Source organism: Ictalurus furcatus, chromosome 18, assembly GCF_023375685.1.
Source record: "Ictalurus furcatus strain D&B chromosome 18, Billie_1.0, whole genome shotgun sequence".
NCBI lineage: Eukaryota > Metazoa > Chordata > Actinopteri > Siluriformes > Ictaluridae > Ictalurus > Ictalurus furcatus.
In genome coordinates, this window is record NC_071272.1 from 21,560,117 (window position 1) to 21,580,998 (window position 20,882).

At 41.7% G+C, this 20,882-nt stretch overlaps 1 protein-coding gene across 1 annotated transcript in view; it reads right to left on the bottom strand.

Moving 5' to 3' along the window:
- nectin3b (nectin cell adhesion molecule 3b) overlaps positions 1-17,731 on the bottom strand; it is a 47,646-nt gene extending 29,915 nt beyond the window's left edge. Inside the window, exon 1 of the mRNA XM_053648436.1 lies at positions 17,423-17,731. Coding sequence (XP_053504411.1) covers positions 17,423-17,600 — 178 coding nt within the window. The 5' untranslated portion in view covers positions 17,601-17,731. The remainder of the gene's footprint in view (positions 1-17,422) is intronic.
- Positions 17,732-20,882: the final 3,151 nt, after the last annotated feature.

A 20,882-nucleotide genomic window follows, 5' to 3' on the forward strand; every position in this document is an offset into this window, starting at 1 on the left:
CCGAAACTGCCGTTTGTCATTTCCACATCAAATCAGTAACCGTCTCCTACCCTCATCCCTCCGACTCCCCCGTAATGGAACAAAGCAATGTTTTCATTTCGAGTTTTCTTTTCCATCACTCTCTCGGAGGGTAACGTTATTTCCGTGCACTGGGCTAAACTCGGTTCTGTATAAGAGGAAAGGTCAGGTCAGGATGAAGAGGGAAAGAATGAAGGACCTTCTTCGGGATGGGGTGGCAAAATTTTGGCAGCCAGGGTAGAAAATTCTGGAAAGCCTCTTATGATTGTAGACGTATAAAAGATTTTAAATCTATCTATATTTAAAAAAAAAAATAATAATAATAATAAAAAAATAAAATAAAAAAAAAACACCCCATGCCTTTTTTTTTTTTCTGCAAGGGGGGGGTCGGGGTGGAATTTTACTCAGTGGTACTTTGGATGTTTAACAGTTCTAGTTTGGGTTGGTCAGGGTCCGACTTGGAACCTTTTCTAAAATGGAAAATCCTCTGTTGTTGGGGTTTTCAGAATATTTAATGGTTCCACCAGAAAGACAAACCAAAGAACCCTTTAGGGTGCTAGCTGGAGCTTTTGAACAGCCTCAATCGCAGACCCCGTGCAATTCTGCACGCCCAATCTGGAGGGAAGAAAAACACTGACTTGTCTACTGAGCTTCTTAAACAAAAAAAAACAACAAAAAAAAAACAAGTGGTAGGCTAAATAAACAAACAGTCAACTGCTTTAATACGCATGAGTAATGAGTGACCACTCAAAGAAAATAACCCTTGATAACCCCCTCGATAACACTGTAGTGCACAAATGGCTCTTACTCTCCACTTCCTCCCACAACACTAATCAAACTCCATACTCTGAAAAGTGCTTCCTGTGCTCAGCCCACATTTGACAGCCAAGCAACTGAGCGATGATTTATAAAACGCAGATTTAATCTGTACGATTCGACGGAAAACGCCTTTTCTACTGGGAAAGTCCCGGGTGTTTCCTTCAGACAACTCCTTCACGTTTCCTGTACTTTAGACACCTCTGCAACTGTACATCAACAAGAGAAACGTCTTGCATTCCCAGTGGAACAGGTGTAAATAAGGGGTCGGCGACTGGCAGACAGAGGTCTGGACGCAGACCCAGCAAAGTATTTCGACTTACCAAACCGAGCGTCCATAAAATATTGTAGCAGAACTGATTCATGTGTTGAAAAGTGGCTGTAGTTCAGCAACAACTGTGAAAGCACCTCTCTCAGCGAGACGCATTTTACACACTTCTAGTACTATGGAAGTCACTAGTAGTTTGATTTGTCCTACAAAGGCTAAGGGTTCACTTTAGGTAAAAGATTAGTCTAGTCTACTCAGTGGAACATCTACCTGAAAGTCAGACTGAGTTATGAACATATTTTCAGACCGACTGGTGATATTTCACCAGTACATGCCTTCATAACTGGCCACCAATAAAACCCTTTAAGGGAGGAGCTAGGAAATAAACCCAAAGCTAGGGATCGTCAATTGTTGGATGCTGAACTTTCAGGTGACTGAAAGTACTGTGGAAAAAAAGAAAAAAAAAAAGAAAAAAAAGTACTGCAGCACAGCCAACAGAGTACACGACTAGGACGAGTAGATGAAAACGGAATGGTTCAAGATCAATGGTTTTCGAGTCATGTCGGAAAGATCGTATTTACAAGTTGAACGCAGATGAACGCCACCGCAGTGTCATAATTACGAGTGGGAGAAACTCTGAGCTCAGAGTTTCCGAGTTGGGGGCGTGTCAGTAAGAAAACATGGTGGAATCGATAGATGCGACGTCTGCGAATGACGGTAAATTTGTCGAAATTGAACGTTTCTTCGTCTCCGAAGACGATTTCAGTTATTACGCGTTTGGTACATGCAGCAAGTTGTTGTCCGGCTTTGCTTATTTACAATAAAACGAGCCAAGTGCCTAAACGAAATGCGTCAGTATTGCATAATATGTAAGGATAAAGTTTTCGGTAGCTTCATAATTTGATTAAAACATTAAATAAAAATGCGCATTCTTTGCTCATTTTCTAGAAGTAGAGTTAAACTCAGAGAACGTACGCCGCCATCTTGCTTCGACCAGCGTGACTTGAACGCGTCGTAATTGCGTCCTCCCAGGAGGACTAGAACGCGCGGTACGTGTAGTCAGTGGCAGTACTCACGAGTGCAAATATGAAGCGCCGCTACGAAACCAAACTACTACTTTGAATTAACCGATACACAAAATTAGTTTTAAAATAAATACAAATATAAACCATACTCAGTATGAAAAAGGTCCATTAGAATGCTAGTCCATTCTCAAGAGCACACAAATAAATGCTCAATTGTCTGGGTTTCAGCAAAACATAAGAAGCCATTCATCGAGGGTTATTCCTTAGGAATGTCTAAAAAGACTTTCCCATGCTTTTTTTTTTTTTTTTTTTTAAATGAATAGCCCTACAATTATATAATTGTATTTGTTTATAAAAAGGCACTTTTAAAATAAAACCGCTTTAAATATATATTTGATGTCATATTCTATGATTAGTAGATTCTATGAACTAACTCATTAATAGTTCAGTAATAAAAAGGTAACCGTTGCCACCATTTAGTCACATGGCACATGTTTACAAGCTCCTTGCTGCGGTAGGTAAAGCTCAGCTCCAACATGCTGTCCCGTAAAAACAAAGTATTCAATCTATGGGAGTTTGGACAACTGTCTACAGTCTAGGAAATCTGCCCGTCCCGTCTTTGCCCGAATTCCCCTTCGAAGTCCATAAGACCGAGATGGGTGGGAATGGGAAGACGCACGGCAATTATGAAATAAATAAATAAAACAATTTAAAAAAAAAAAAAAAAAACAAAAAAAAAAAAAAAAAAAAAAAAAACACTGCATAACTTTGGCTACATGGATGGTGGAAATTTAGAAGAAGAACAAAGCACAAAAAGCTTCAAACGTTTTGGCCACACAGGAATATCTCCCAGCTCAGCGGGTTAGTCTGATCGCCGACTCGAACAGAAAGACGGTAATGACTCAAATCTCGTCTGATGTAGACAAGTTTCAAAACAGCCATGGTCAAAAGATTAACTCGCTTCCACATACAAGAGCGGTTGAGGGAGGCACGAACAAAAGAGACTGCAGACACCACGGTTTACACACACGAGCAGGAAAATAAGCAAGCAGCTAGTGTGTGGTCAGTAGTGTGTAAAGGCAAGAGGGACAACTCAGACGGCATGTAAACACATACTTGTAGCGATGCCAAAAGGACCCGCTTTTAGGAGTCCCGATTTAGCGGCTCTGAGGGGACGAGCTAATTAAAGAGTGAAAGACACACACACACACACACACACACACACACACACACACACACACTGTGTGGGCTGGTGGACTGACAGACATCAGTTTACCTCACACACCGAGGCAGGAAAAGAAATAGCACACCATGTCAGCAGTGCCCATACTCTGACACAAGTGCCACTGATTTTGGGGGGGGTGGGGTGGGGGATGTGGACTAAAATTAATATGAAACTCTATGATCCATGAGCTCACTTCCTGTACGTCATGCCACAACTTCTTGTAGGTGACGCGCGTTTAAATGGGATTCGTCAGCTTATTATAAGTGTTAACGTTGCATAATCATCATCTTGTGATAAATTAGGCAATTTTACCAGAGTATTTCCACTGAGGTTATTGCCATCATCGCTAGTGCTACTAAAATCAATGACATGTTATCGTTACAGACAAATTAAAACACCATAATCCACTGTTTAATTAAAACAAGTAGCCAAGTGATGATCGTGATCATCTCAGAAGTAGAGATTAAACCCGACCAAACCGCCTTCATCGCAGACGGGCGAGCGAAGCCGTCAAATCACCATACGATTAAAAAAAAAAAAAAGAATTTAAGCTGAATAGTGCACCGAATGCAAGAAGGATAAATATTGACACTCGGTAAAGCAAAGTCATACTGTTACTAAATGACTGGAAAACGTGTGGATGGAACGTTTAGCGACGGGAGCGTTTACACCAGAATTTTGAAAAGATAGATGAATAGACAGCCTGCTACGCTCAGCACGTTCCTTTACAAACTGCACCGCGAGCAGACAGCAGCATGGAGCTGAAACGCCAAAAGAAAATAAATAAATAAATAAATAAACAACGAGGGGTTCTGATAAATCAAACTGTGCAGACATCTGTTGTATTTTAAACGCTATAATTCTGAACAGGCACTGCGAGTCGACGCAGATTTAAGATGATCCATCTGTCCAATAAAAGAACGCTATCGATCTTCTCGGCTTTACAGGTGAAATCTCCGAGTTCGGCTACCGGTTTGAACAATGCCGAGCTTCAAGCCAGAGCTAGAGACGAGTTACCCGTCATCACTGGGATATGATGAGGCGGTTGTAAAATGAAGACTGACAGAGACATCTACCACAAGAGGCACAGCATCCCTCATAATTACAGCCATTGAGAGAAAGAAAAAAAAAAGAAAAAACCCCCCGTTCCCACTGCATTTCAATGACACTGAATGAAAGACACCAATAAAGCGCTCATCCTTTGGCACGGCAGCCAGAACCCCGGTACTAAGCACGCGCATCCTGGAACGACAGAACGTCCCAGAAAAACGGAAGCCAGTACACAAACACAATCAGGTTCTAGGGATTCATGTGAATGCTTACATCATCCACAAGAAAAGTTCATCTAAACTATCATGATTTACAAGGTAACGTTTCTGTCCATCACACTCTTCAATAACAATAACTCCTTTAAAACCCACAGAGAGCTCAGAATTAACATACTCCGGATATATGGGGTTAATAAAGGAAGCGAAAAGCCTCATATTACTATTTATTTTATATATGTACATTATATACATAACTACGTATTTTCCTCACCATAAAATCGCTATACACTAGCACTAGCTGATCAGTACTTAAATATTTATGATCACACCTTCTCATTAAGAGACCATCTAATAAGTGCATGGATCTTGCCGATGAAACGCACGACCCGACCAGAAACGTGACTGAAAGGAAGCCGAAACGGTGACAGGAACCTCTTTCTTTAGTGTACGCGTTCAGTGTGTTTAGCGTTCTCGTAGCCACATCTGTGGAAAATACACCGTTCCAAAATCATGCGCTTTCTACACGGTCCCTTAACGATTCGGCACTGGAACCGTTCTAAAACATAACCTTAGGCGAAATAGCACGTCCGTTTCAAAACACATTTGGTTGAAGTCGGTCCTCTCTGGACTGAGGAAAATATCGGATGATTCATGGACGTTTTGTTCATGAGAACTTAAGACGGAATGTTAAAAGACTGCAGATGGTTTTATATTGGACGTTTAAAGTGCAGCATGAATTTAAACTTGGTCAATATGTGTAGAGAGAGTTGTTGTTCGAGAAACAATACGACCATTAAGGGGGGGGGGGAGAAAAAAAAAAATGTAAATGCGGGCTACATTAATGCAACTTAGACAGTGTATATGGATTTTTAGGGCGTGTCATAGACTGGAAAATATAGTACTCGGTGCACACACTCGCACTCGTATCTTGTTTTATCAATGAGCCTGCAGGAAACCGTGTTCATTAAAGTACTGGACTGCCAATAAGATTAAACGACATAACGCGAGACTGCGCCGAAAGCCAAAGAAATTAGTCAGTCGAACACCTCTGGTTAGCTACGGCGTTAATAATTAACACCACGGTATGAAGACACGCTGCTGGGGGCAGCAACAGTCCTCTCGTCTCAGTCACAGCACGATCCAAACTAATGAAGAGCTGCAATTACAATCCGTTCCAGGGATTTTTTTTTTTAAATGTCTTTAATTATTGGTCCATCAAATCAGTCAACATGACCTGTCTGGTTACGGTTATAGGATTTATTTGTAGAGTATAACTTAACTGCAATCATACACTGTACTGCTACTACAAGGAACTCCACTGATCCGTGTTCACCAGGTAAATTTCGGATACTACAGTAGTGTTAGCAACAACACGGCAAGCGCTACTTTTCAGGAATTTAACTTTTGACCGAGTTTAAGACGAAGATGAAAAGGAAGAAGGGACAGCAATTGTACAGGAAGCACCTTTACCAGGAATGTACAAATCGTTGTAAGCTAGCTAGCTAGCTAGCTAGCTAGCCAGTGTGCTAGAGAGAGAGTATGGCTTCTTTGGGATCTATTTCCACCAGCGGAGCAAAAACATGCAGAACTTCTGGTCATACCGTGTCCGAAATGTCACTTCATATTAATTTCTCGCTTATAGAACGAACTCGCAGTGGAGTCCCGCAGGCTCGTGCTTACTCGGGGCTAACTCACAGTCGCGCTTTAATATAAACAAATCAGAAAACAAACACAGAAAACTCGAATTGGTGAAATTACAACTGCACGGAAATGTTTCGCAGTGATGTTCGTTGATAAATAAGAACCGATTAGCTGTACTCGTGTACGACACGCGTGAATCGAAGAGGGTTTTGACGCGTCGTGGCTGAAATCTGCTGAAAATCCTAACCCTTCCATTTTTAAACACAGGGTGTGGTGTTACAGGAAAATGATCAACACTGAGGCGGTAACAGTAACTCTGCTTCATCACACCACCCCCAGTCCTACACCAGCCTGCCACGTCACGTCTTATTTCAGTTTGTTAGAGTTTTAAATAAATACATTGCACGTTTACAGGTATGAGAATCAATCATACCTACACACAGCATGCATCAGTAAAAGTCCTCCCAAGGACTGTGCTTCATGTAAATCTAATATTTATATACATATTTCAGTGGCAAGACCGTTTTAGCTAATAAATAATAAGGTATTTTTAACACTGTCCGCATGACAATATGCCCACGCACGGAGTTTGATTGTTCCTGAACGTTATCAGTCATCCTTCACACACCGACTTCACAGAAGCCTCATTAAAACGCGACAGCGGAAAGATCGGCCATCGTCCCACAGACGGTTCTTTGTGAGTGTTCGAGTCTTTCAACTCGGAAATAGTCTGAAACGCTACACAATGCAGAGCCAGTGACAGCTCGGAGAACTGGGACGGTACACGTCAAACCCGGAAAAAAGGATGACTCAGTCCTACGGAATGGGACGTTTTGATGACAGAGGACTACGCGACTCAACAGGGCAGGGAGGTAATTAAGACACGATGTTGTCGGACAAAACGAGATCTGTAGTGAACGGGACTCCGTGGCAACGAAGGAGTCGAGAAACGGACAAAAAAAACAGTTTCGAATTTTGAACGTTAGAATTACGGGTGGGTTTTGCCCTCACGGCGATGACATCACGCGATGACAAACTCGACCCGTCGCACACTTTTACGGGCCTAAACTGTGGAACTCCCTTCCGGACAACCTACGTGCAGTCGATTCAATTAGCACTTTTTTAAAAAATAAATAAATAAAAATAAAAAAATCTCAAAGCACATTTGTTCACTGGGGCCTTTCCTCAAACCAAGTTCATTCTCCTTCCTTGATTTTATTTCTATTCTTTCATTTATTCCATTTTATGTGCTCAGCCTTTCATTTATGTCATTTTATTTCTTGCCACTGATTTTATTTTCCTGTCTCCACTGTACGTCTTCTGTAAAGCACTTTATAATTGTTGCTTTAAAAAAATAAATAAAACTGAAAAAGCGCTATATAAATAAAGCTTTACCGACGTACTCGCTGCCAAGCCTTTCATCACGACCGAGCCGAGAGACTGCTGACGATACGCGAGTGTGTACAGACAGACATAATTACAGTATTTTCTGTTCTATAAAACATATCTAATACGCTAGCTTATATGCAAAGCACGACGGTTTTTGCATTATTGTGATGGGCGCGTTTCTTGGTTACTGTAAGGGTAAACTTCCGTACACTTAGCAGGCCTGTCTGAGGAATTAGGGCTTTATCGAGAGTTTCCGCACAGGAAACAATAACGCACTGAACTACAGCAACACTGACCGGACAATCACTAAACTACACTCTAATCTGTTGGGTCTATGTTGATTTTTCCTCGATGCAGATAGGATATAAGGGGGAGGGGGGGGGTGGCTGTCTCATCCTACGGAGTGACATGCTGTCCGGAAATTATCACAATGACACCGCCAAGTAGAGGTCAGGAACAAGACAAAAAGGTGGGTATGTCAAGGACATCCAAAAACACTGCAATGACAGAAGACCTGCCTCCCACCCACAGAGAGACAGCTGCTCAGCTCGGAGCTTTCGGTTGCGATTCGGCGCCGTTCTTCGGAGATTAAAACCAGACTCGAGTGCTTCTGTGGCATCACTCCTTTTAACAGAACAGCTGATCTGGTAACAACTCCGTCATCGAGTACGTCGCGTTTGCATGCTAGAAAGCCTGATCTCTGAACGTCTCTCGCTAGCGTCGAGGCGATCGGGTGTGTCGCCGTCAACTCTCAACATGATGACCTGTGGAAATTTGAGTCCGGCTAGCTCCTTCGTTTTTACCCGGCAGGTGTTTTAATACGAGGTGACCGTACGTTCTACCAAGCGTGCCAGCTCCGTGTTGCAGAATTCAGACGGTATTGTATTTGGTTAATGAGTCTGCACACATTTTTGAAGCTTAGGCCTGGTTAGCTTGATCATAAACTACAGTAAAAGGAGGAACAGCTCCAGACACTTCCCGGGTAATTGAGACTATGAGGCTTCAAAAATGATGTTTCAGCCATCATAAGCGATTACGAGACGTGATGAATTATTTCTTGTGTGTAGCGAGAGTCATTTCTTGACATCGAAAGGCCATCACAGATGGCAAAAATAAGGAGAGGTTTAAGTATCATGGTTTAAGTATTTTTCAGTAAATATGTTTCTAAAGGCAATTTTGTGTGCCCCCCCCCCCAATTTTTGCCACCAGTGGCTTCAAAATTATCGCTACGCGGTTGTAGCATCCGATTTATAGCCGATTTTGTGCCAACATGCACGATGGGTTAAAATTTTTGGGCGTTAAAGTAAAATACATTTTTTAAATGTGATCATTTTGCTATACATTTCAATCTTTTTTTTTTTTTTTAAAAATGCTAAGCATTTCAAATTGTTAGGGTTAGTTTATACACGCATCACGTCACGACATTGATCAAATCCATTATTTGTCAGCAACGTGACATATTTCACAGAGAAACTGTGTGAAGATCGAAGAAAAAGATTCAAATTTGGTCCTGGGAGGCACGTACAGCCATATTTATTTGAATCCGTCCATCCAGCTGGTGATAAAGACGGCGACTCGGATGACGAGGCCAACGTTGAACACCCTCACGAACATCTCGGGGGCGGAGTGTGATGATGAGAAGGATTATTCTACATAAAATGGTTACTCTACTAGATCTCGTGTGGATGCTGGGAACGTTAGTGGAAGATTCTTTAACCGACGCTATTATTCTTCTCGTTTCCTCAAACTGTCAGGTCTGACCAGCACCGAAAAAAATGTTAAAAATTTGAGGAATGGATGCCAAACCTCCAACCTCAGTGTCTGACCAGTCCGTCTCTGACACTACATTCATATTTCGAATCGGGCCGCGTCACAACGCCGAAATCTGCTCTCGATCCATGGAAACAGGCAGTACACAGAAAAACTTGCCTGCTTTTGTTCATCACAAAGCCTTTTGTGTAACAGACATAAAACCCTTGTTTTGTACTCGGATCCTTGTTTTTGTGGATGGAAACTCGATCCAGCACATGTTCTCTTCTAACTCTGTGGTAATGGACAGAGTTGAAATGAACACAATATTGTCTGGAGTCAGACGGCACTTTCCCAAAACACCTATGGCAAACCTCCGAGACGGGACTAGTCGAGGCGAGACTGAGGGCTATTGTGTTTTGGTGTTTGTTGAAAGCTTTGAAAGTTGTTTTTGTTTGCTGCATTCTAGTGCATGTAGAGGGTGAAGGGTTGGGGGGGGGGTCGGGGGGGATTGGGTTGGGAGGCAATCGTGTCTCGGTGTGACTCGGCCCAAGTCGCAGAAGAGCATTTATTTGGCATTCCAGTTTTTATTTATTACTCTTGACTCATTGCAATTTACATATTTAGTGCCGTGTGGCTTTATTTGTAAACGTGTAGGGTTCATAAGCTTCTTTCACACAATATAAAGAGTACTTTCTTGGTGTAGACATTGTTTTTTTTCACTACACAGATGGACTAAATCGGCTTTGTCCCTCGATTACCAAACCTATTTGATAGTTTTCACAGTAGAGGTGTTCTACTCTGGCAGTTATGGTAGTTGGTGAATTTGTTACAGTTAGAGCTTAGCGATAGCGCGGGGATGCTAGCAAAACTACGCTAGAGCGATCTGACGAAAAGTAACGATGTTTATGATTGCTCCATCAATCCATAACGTAAACTCATTTATAAATGAGACAGAGTTGGAATACTATGGAGAAAATGGCTACAAAGTGAAAGCTGTAGGGCAAAGCCGCCCCCCCCCACCCACCCGACGGACATACACGCGCACGCAAAGGATTTACAGTATGCTGAAATAATTGGCCGCTGCCCAGATGGTTTTAATTACAGCCTGTCTATGGTACACTGACTTACTGAATTCAAACAACTCCACAACCGAGAATCCACAAGCAGGGATCGACTTTAAATAAAGATACTATTTTTGGCTCAGGCTGGTCTTCATTTAACCCTTCAGTACACAGGAACTACAAGATGTTCACCGAGTCACGGTTGATAGAAAAGGCGAGCTGAGAACTCTGCTAAAAATAAAAATAAAAAAAAGGAATAAAATAAAAACTTCCTGCTAAGTTCATAGGAAACCCATTTGAAAGGCTGTGTATGAAAAGGAGGTCATTCATTATTCATACGAGCCCTCAACAATTGGAAACATCTCTGATCGAGCAACTGGGAAACAAAACATCCGCAAAACATTCCTGATCCAGCTCCATTTTCCCCCACTCCAAGCACAGTCTGGTTTAGTCATAAATAATGAAATAATGTTTACTTTTCTCATCTCCGTATCCCCTCGGACTGCCGTTCATTAGTTTGCGCGAGACTGCTGAGTACTGGTTCGTACCAAGAACGATCTAATGCCTATTACATATGCTTCTGCCTTTCCAAAGACAGACTATACGTTGCACTAATGATAACATTACTAGCGTACTGGAAGCCCATGAAAGTGCTCCTACAGTAATGGGCACAGCTACGGCAGGCCGAGCTGCACAGATCTAAGCGCAGGAGGAGCACGAAAAGTGCTGGAGGATCGAGTTAGCAAACGCCGCTGATGTCTCGACCCAGCGTAACCTTTTAGTGTTTTTATTGATCCGAGAAAAAGAACGAGAAGAAGAAGATGAGCGAAGGGGAAGAACGGAAGCAAAGACTCCGATGCAGGGAAATCGAGAGAGAACAAAACGATGCAAACATCTGCTTCATTCAGCAAGTTCGTGTAAAGTCGGAGGTGACCTTTAAGGTCACAGACGTTCAACAAGCGTTCTGCGAGCGCTCCGTTTAAGAGGAACCTCTGACATGCATTTTCCAAATGTCAGATTGTCACATGACCTACAAAAAGGGAGTGAAAGTCAGTCATATGGAAAGAGTTCAGGATTAATAACAAAAAGAAGTCAGAGGGAGCTGGGGAAAAATAAATAAATAAATAAATAAATAATGAAGACTTGTAAATTCTCTGGGAGATGCTTTTATCCATCGCTCTTTAGGAGGCAGAATTCAAACCAAGCACAGGGCTGAACAGGCTGAGGGTCTTTATTTACTTATTTGGGTTTTTTTTTTAAATCTCACAAACCCCTGCTGGTCACTAGCACAGCACTTTAACCACTGAGCCACCGCTGACCCAAATGGCAAGCAACTAATAAACAAAACAGGCTAAATCCACTCCTACAGTGGAAATGAAACTAAAAGCAGGAAAGACAAAGACCGTGAAGGTTAAATGGCCTTCCCGGAGCTGAATGCCAGGACTAATTCCCGGCTCCCGTGCTGGAGTTTAATTACAGATCTAAGCTACTGGTGGTGCTCATTCCCAGCCCATGTTAACAACGTGATGCTTTTCCAGACTTGTACCAGTTTCTTTCAGTCGTCATTTGTTTCAGGGGTTCTCTCCGTTCAGTCTGCTCTTCAGGAGGTGAAAAGCATGCTCAACTGGGTAAAGGTCTGGTGATTGACTTGGCCCGAGTCATGACACTGCCTCCACCATGTTTCACAGATGAGCTTGTATGTTTAGGATGTCATGAGCAGATCCTCTTTCCCCACACTTTGGTAGAGGTTAATCTGGGTTCCAGAATGTGTGTGGTCATCTCTGTATTTCTTTGTTTTCTTGCATCTTGTGGTATGGCCTCGATATTTCTGCTTTCAAAGTTTTGGGATACTTTCACCCCTGCCCTGTTGGTGAGGTCACCGACTGTTTTTGGGTTTTTCTTCACAGCTCTCAAGGTCATCAGCTCGTTTTCCTCGGCTGACCCCATCCAGTGTTTGTTGAGCAGTGCACCAGTGGTTTCCATCTTTTACAGGACAGTCCAAATTGCTCTACTGGCTATGGCCCAATGTTCGTTCAATGCCTCGGAGTGATTTTCCCTCTTCTCTCAGCTTCAAAATGGCTTGCTTTTCTCCCATAGACATCTCTCTGATCTTCATGTTGGCTTATCCCTTTAAAACAACTAATGCGGTCTTCATGGGTTAAACTGAAGGCTAAAACCAAGAGTATATGTTCAGAGCTATTTATTCTTTAAACAATCAATCAATCTAATGGGACTCAAGAAACATGTTCCAATATTTTCACTTGCCTACAAATCGGGTGGTCGGATACAAGAAGCTTCTATGATTTATGTCGTTTTAACATATCTAGATATAAATACCAAGAAATAAAAGCTGAAATTCGAAACTCTCTTCTCATGGTCTTCTTTTGATCTCAAACACAAACTGTTTCAGTCTACAGCTAAAACAAATGGATTGGCCTTGCCTTTCCAAACATTTCAGAGCGGGACTATATATTCCAGATTAGCATAAGCAGCTAGCTACATTATTCACTCTTGGCTAGCTAAATAGTTAGTTTAAGCCACAGTTGCTAATGAACACCACCACCACCAATAAATTAGTTACCTAGCACTGGCAACAATCAGAGCATGTGCAGGGCGTGATAAACTGTCGCGTTACTGTATAATACTACAGTGTATATATAAATCATGTCACTTCTCTGGAGGAGAAACAGCTGTGTTGACGGGGTCCGTAGCAGGAGCTGGTCTCTCACACACTTGGCATTTCTGAGGTTGTCAAACTACATTTTGCCAAACAACAGTCACATCGAGTGCATATAACTCCATGGTTTAGATGTTTACTGCCCATGGTTTTGAGTGGTCAGACTATAAAATGCTACGGATACATCTCCCGCTTCTTAATTGGCTCACTCTCACCCTGGCAAATAGCACAATTGCGACCGGATGTTCGCACGAGTTATTCGTGCATTTTAGGGATGCTGCAATGATTGCATGCTGTATCGAGTGGTGTTACTCACCATCTCACCCCAAGTTCTGAAATCCTTCTGTATTTGCTACCACATGTGCAAACTACGAAAGAGCAGTTCTGCCACTGGCGCCGCATGAGCGCACGCGGAGGGGTTTCGTGCTGGTAAACCACTGCTAGAACGCTTTTGATGTTCTATTTTTAAGGGCAGAAGATGAATACCACGCACACCAAGATCGAACGCCTCATTTTGTATCCGTCAAAATTATGGATGGCCTTCGCGATTTCCCGTCGATGCTTTTAAAATTCCGGAAATGATGAAGGAATTCTCCGTGAACACAACCCCTGATGATGACGGAGGGATAAGGGCTTCTTGACGTTCAGGCAAACGGAAAGAAAAACATGCTAATTTGTTGGTTGGTGCTGCATTTCCATGTTTTTCGGAGAGAACCTAGTGGCCGTGAGACGTGCTGATGTCGCATTGGCTATCGTTATTGTTAGCACGGTTACAAGGGTGTTTATTAGGATCCAAATCTGCGGTGATTGTTAATTTTATAAAGAAACTAGCCATCTCTGACAGATGACAAATAAATCAGTGGATCAGATTTACCAGATGCACAGTTTCAGGCCAATATCAGTGCAACACTCGAGACTCGGCTGGATCCGTACGACGATGGATACCTAAGAGACCCAGATTACTCCATAAAACAAGAAGGGTACATACTTTAGGTCTAAGGAGGAGATTGTGTGCAGCGAAACCGGCCAACAGGAAGACGCTGAGGTTTGTGGTTTCATTGCTCCCCCGCCCTGCTGCTCTTTCCCCTGCTGCCATCATTCATGCCAGAGCAACTAATGACCAGGTCTGTGTGGTGATACCTGCAGGAGGCAGCCACAGCCGCCGACCCTCGTCACACCTAGGGTCACCCTCACAGAGACGTGTATTCTGGGACTATCGTGACCTTTGAACCTATCGATTTTACACATTTCCTCAACAGGCGAACATGGACGCAGTATAAAATTCTCAACACATGCTTAACGTGAACATAGCACACGGAGTAATGCACTAAAAGAACATAGAAAGGCCAAATTCTGACAATACTGCTCATAAGTCCCGGCTCTATAACCAAACAAATAGACAAAAGACAAAAATGATGGAGTTTGACACGAAGCATATACAACACAAGTAAGGAAACTTATTTGAAGTGCAACAGATTCATGTAATACAAGAACCCGAGTAACTCTGCTTCATCACACCACCCCACTGCTGAATAGAATAGTTTCCTAAAACCGCATGCCTCCAGATGTTTACACTTTATTTTCAGACTGTTTTTTGTTAAAAAAAAAAAAAAAAAAAAAAAAAAAACTAACAGTTTTATAATGTCTCCAAAAAGCAGAGCAGAGGACATTAGAGCAAAGATCACCGCTAATTAAACCCTAAAACATACCTTCAGACCACAATACCTGCACAGTCAGTGCCACAGTACACCTTAAAGAGGAAAAGACAAGCATGGCTTGCAAACATCCTCAATCAGTGGGCAAATGTTGACTTAAACAGCATGGTGGCCACACACAGAGGTGACATTGTTCCCATCTGTGAAGCCCAATAAACCAGGACGGACAATGATGGAATTCAGTAGTAAATATCAGCAGCTGAAACCGAACAAACGGTTCGTTCTGCTCGGCCTGACGGAAGGTGTTGATCTGTTTATACAAACCCAGCAACTGGAAACAAGATCCAGACTCACGCTTTACTTTTCCCGCCACTAAAGAAAGCAACTCGGTCGGCCCGTGTTCGGCGACAGGTGGGAAGTCGTGTGCGCTTGGGTATAAAATCCCATCATTCTAGTCCATTAAACAGACGGATGGATTTCACCAGCTGATACACATCTCGAAGTCGGTCGCAATTCTGCCGTGGTGAGAACGAATTAAACGGGACTCGTCGATTGGTACCGTTAAGGCAATCGTCACGCGCTAGCGTTCTTAATAAAATAAAACGCGCGTGTAGCTAGTTGCAGTCCGAGCGCTGCATTTTCACAACACGTGCCAAATAAGCAGGTTTAATTACAGTACACTTTGCCACACATGAGAACCGAGTAAAATAACACTGCGTAAAATCTGCTATCCAAATCAGTTTCTCTCAAATTTGACTTTCAGACACTTTCAAGACCGTTTTTCCAGATGCTAAAGCTGTGCAGACTTTCTTTGTTCAGTTTTCTCGACATGTCTAAAAAAGGTCATTATCTGGAAATACAAAATGCACAGAATATAGAGGAAGGTTTAAAGGCAAGAGATTCAGAACGCTATATTTTTCACCACAATCCAAACTTTTTCCAGGTCTGGATTGGGTGCATTTGAATTCCATTCTTCAGATAAAATATTTTGGCTTTTTTATTTGTTTTTATAGATAGTCTTGCGGATATTGCAACTCATCGACGATGGAAAATTCTACTGCTTGACGTTTCTCTCGGCTTAGACAGCACGCGTAACAGGTCCATCTCACTTACCACGTTGCGACATAATCCTACATTGCGTTTCAGCAATAGTAAATGCTAGAAAACGCATCAAATACAACCAAAAACACACACACGCTGAAGATAATCACCTCCCATTTCAAAATTTGTTCCATTTAATCTCTCGCCTTTTTATGTGGAAGGTAACATTTGGATGGGATTTTACTTCCAGACACGTGCATGCTAACTAACGTTACGTTTTTATCTTATTCTAAAACACTTACCGTAGAAGGGCGTGGTCATGCAAATGAGATCATTAGTAGGTCACATGACCTTCATCTGCATGTAGCCTGCACCTGTACTAGGAACTAAATAAATTCAATAAGCACTGCTTCTCAGAAACATCCTTTTAAACACCGTCTACGCATTATATACGTTTTTATTGTTCGGTTTGAGATACTCGGTTTCCATTTTAGTGATTTCTGGAGCAGTTTTAGAGTTGAGATTGTTTTACCACACATCTTTGCAGTCATGTAAATTCAGCCAATATATACACATCTTACCTGGGGTTATTTTTTACTGGTCATTTTATAGGAGGAAAAATATAAATCTTTATTAGATGTTTGTACACAGTCTGTAAAAAAAAAAACAAGTCAGTCACTTACATGGGAGATTTGATTAATAAATCAAACAATAGTAATAATAATAATAATAATAATAATAATAATAATAATAATAATTTCATTAGCCCACCTCCCCAAGTAAAACTAATCCTGTCCGAATAGTGCTTAAGTTTCTTCTTCAGACCTTTTTTTTTCTTTTAATTTATTTTTTAATGGTAACGTGAACAAAAAAAAAGGGGGGGAGGGATTTTAGCAACACAACTCCAACTGAGCATGCGCAGTATGAACGCCACAAAACGAGTGCAGACGCGAACGACAACATCATCATCTATAACCTGCTTCATGAAGTTTCCCCGAAAATTCTGACATAGTTCAAAGAACTCCATCCAAAAGCCTCTACTGAGCAGCAGGTCAGCTGGGTGGGCTTCCCTCTCCTGACCCAGTGTTTTGTTGAGTTCTCTAGCTAGTGTGTGCGGTTTAGTCTTCAGGTTCCTGTCGCTCCATCAAGTCTCCATGGCAGCCAGAGATCACACAAATCAACGCGCGAGATTCCGCTGCACGACACACGCGAGCTCGTGCAGCAAATTTAGAACATGCCAGAATATAGAGATATACAAACAGAGGTAAAAATTTGGTGTTCGGCTTGGACAAACTAAAGTTACGGCTGGAGGGAGGGAGGGAGTGCGTGCATCCCCCCAAAAAAAGATATGTCCAAATGTTTGGACATCATCCACGTGTCCCAAATGTGGGACATTATTCCACTCCTACATCCAACAAAACAGATTTGAGTCAGTACCGAGAACTGGGTATGCATGGTAGTTTCGTCCCTGGTTAAAAACAACCGAGTGAGTTGTGTGCATGGGAAATAGTAGTTTGCCAAACAACCACTCCACTGTAAGGTCCTGTAGTTGTGGTACATTTAAATAAATGAATACAAACACCTACCACATGCGAAGGCAAGAAGAAGAAGGAGTGTAAATTGCGTTCCCGGTTGTTCTGGTTTATTCCTGAGATAACGGACAGTCTCTCCAAGCGCCATGTCACCGCCCGCTTCACTTCGCTCTCTCTCCTTCTCCTTCTCTCTCAGCCCTGAAGTCTGAAAGCTCCTCAGCAACAACTCCATAGGGAATGAGGCAGAGTCTGGACCGTACCACTGTGCCGGATGAAATAGGGGTGTGCGAGACTGCGGGGTAGAATTACAGCGCCTGCTTCTGGATCCTACCTACAACTCTTACTTGAGTTTCTAGAAATATACCTTCCTAAACACTGGGATAAAGTTGGTTTGACGATGGACGTTCGATATTAGACTGGAATAAAGTTGGTTTGACGTCGGAGGTTCGATATTCGCGGATATGCGGTAATTAAGGGACCGTCTCTAAAGTTACATACGACACGTTTCTAACTTCAATAGCATTTGAAGGGAATGACTTAAAGTCATATAACCAACCGGAAAGTGTTCATCTAGGTGTCAGGTATGATGCACACTAGCTCATTTTAATAAATATCAAAAATCTAAAAGTTGTGCGTCATACCTGACACCTAGATGAAGACTTTACAGTTGGTTTTGTGACTGTACATCATTCCCTTCAAATGCTATTGAGCTTTAAATAATGGCATATTTTGTGTACGGGCCCATTCTGTAGTGCAATACATGGCAATATTTATATATGATTTAATAGTTTATTTTGATAAATATCAAAAATCTAAGAGGTGTGCATTATAGCTGACGCCTAGATGAACACTTTACAGTTTGGTTATATGACTGTAAGTCATTCCCTTCAAATGCTATTGAAGTTAGAAACGTGTTTAACAATGTCGTTTGTAACTTTAGAGACGGTCCCTTAATTTCCGCATGTCCGCGAATATCGAACGTCCAACGTCAAACCAACTTTATTCCACTCGAATATCGAACGTCCAACGTCAAACCAACTTTATTCCAGTTTCCTAAACGACCAGTGCTTCTCAAACCTGTCCTTGAGGACCCCCAGCACTGCATATTTTGTATGTCTTCCTCATCTAACACAATTGAGTTCAACTCATCAGCTCATTAGTAGCCTACAGACTGCAAGACCTGAATCAGGTGTTGTCAGATAAGGGAGAGATAGAACACGTGCAGTGCTGAGGGTCCTCCAGGACAGGTTTGAGGACCCCTGATTTACAGTACGTTAACACACCTGCTCAGGATAATCAGCCAGATACAGAAATCTGATATATGGACGTGCCCATAGACAATTTTCCATATGTCTATACAGTCCATATATTGTGGGAAAATAATCAACAATGAGAAGTGATGTAGTGTAGGAACGTATATGTGAATTGCTGTTACTACAGAAAGTGTAAACTCGTCTGTCCTGAAGACATTCCCGTGTCTGAAAACCTAAAGTCACAGCTTTACCTCTGACTGTCAGAAAGTGCTGACACTGGAGACTCCTTCTGTAATGTTAAATAAACAGCTACGTACAGAAATTTCGATCCATTTCATCAATTTTTTAAAATAATAATCCTTTTTTTTTTTTTTTTTTAGATTTGTTAATTATTAGCCTGAGTCTGTATGGTGGAGTGTCCACCATACAAGTCCCTGTGAATGAGTTCTTGCTATAGAAACAATGATGTATTAGAACCATCGCATTAAAATATACCTGTAATTTGCCTTGCAGCTGAAAATATTGTCAGAGCTGCTGTTATAGAAAATTAATCAACACCCCTTGACCACACTCTTAAAAATGCTGGGTTATTTACCAGCCGCTGGGATCATTTTGCTGGGTTATTTCATATTATGTTATCCCAGCTTTTAGGTAGTTAATGTTACAACCCAGCTTTTTATTTTATTTATTTATTTATTTCAATTAGGAATTTGATAACAGTTTGATAATCAGATTTGCCGCTGCGATGCAATTGAAATTCTCGTTCACTGCTGAGGAGTGAATGAAGCACATCGTGGCTGAGAAGAAAATGTAGTAGATTATTTCTTACTTTATACACGAGTTGGTCGAATAATTATACGGATAGATAAAATGACATCGCACACAAAATGACCTTGGAAAATTATATGATGTAAAATTGAGGCATACAGTAGGGTCAGCTTTTAACTATAAGGTAGCTAACATTAATTGTTAGCAATTTTTCTGCCAGAAATAGTAAGCTAGTAAGGTTACTTTCTATATATTTTTCAGTAAATGTTACTTAGCAGCAACATTACCTGAAATGACTAAAGTTTGGCATGTAATTTTAACTAGCATTGGACCAGGGGTGTCCAATCTTAACCGCAAAGGGCCGGTGTGGGTGCAGGTTTTCATTCCAATCAAGCCACACCTGATTCCACCTGTTTAATCAGTTGAGCTTGGCTTTCAATAGATTCAGGTGTGACTTCTGCTTGTTTGGAATGAAAACCTGCACCCACACCGGCCCTTTCTAGATAAGATCGGACACCCCTGCACTGGACTTTCAAATAGCATTGTCTATCGTTACCAAATTAACTAGTTCCATGCAGGCTAATGAGTCTAATTTGAGCAGTTTTGGCATAGTGTGTTACTGGATTCTATTTAAGTGTTGATTTGATTGAACAGGGTTTGCAGTAATCAGGCCTGGTTGTGTCTGGTCCAGCTGAACGCCATTACGAATGCAGTTTCATAGATTTTGGGAATTAGTAACTACGGGGGCAAATACATTTTCACACAGGCCCATTTGGTATTGGATAACTCTGTTGCTTCAATAAATAACCTTATCGTTTAAAAACTGCATTTTGTGTTCCCTCGGGTTGCCTTTGTTTTATCTCCGGTTGTGTTAGAATTTCTGAAACAACTGAGTATGAGATATACACAAAAGATAAGAAACCAGGATGGGGGCAAATACTTTTTCACAGCACTGTACAGAATTCAAATTGTTTCCATATAATTCTTCTGACAGGGAAAAACCTTTTCATTTACTCAGACCCAGTCAAATCAGCATTGCAGTGGCGTATCCTTTCAGTAGTGTTTGTGGGATTCTGTGCACAAGGGTCCTTGAGAACACAATTAGCAGCATTTTCATGGAGAAGGACTGAGAACTGTGGGGTTTTTTTTTGCCCCCTTAGTGTTGATATGCAAACCTAAATGTTCTCAGAGAAATGCTGAACACTTGGTATTGACGGAGACAGCTGCCAGTACCAGCAACATACTACCTCTTCTGGAATAAAATAAAAACAAAACACCAACAAGCGCTGTGTCGGTCCAATTCATTTTATTTTAATTCTTTTAACTAATTAGTTAATTACCATTTTTTATTATCCTGTTCGATCATTAGCACAGTCTGTGGCACCAGTTCGGAGCCAGAAATTAAATTTGAGCCTTCATAAAACATAATCCCATGTACCCTTATGCTAATCTTCCCAGCGATTCTTTCTCAGGAATCCATTCGCTATCCAATC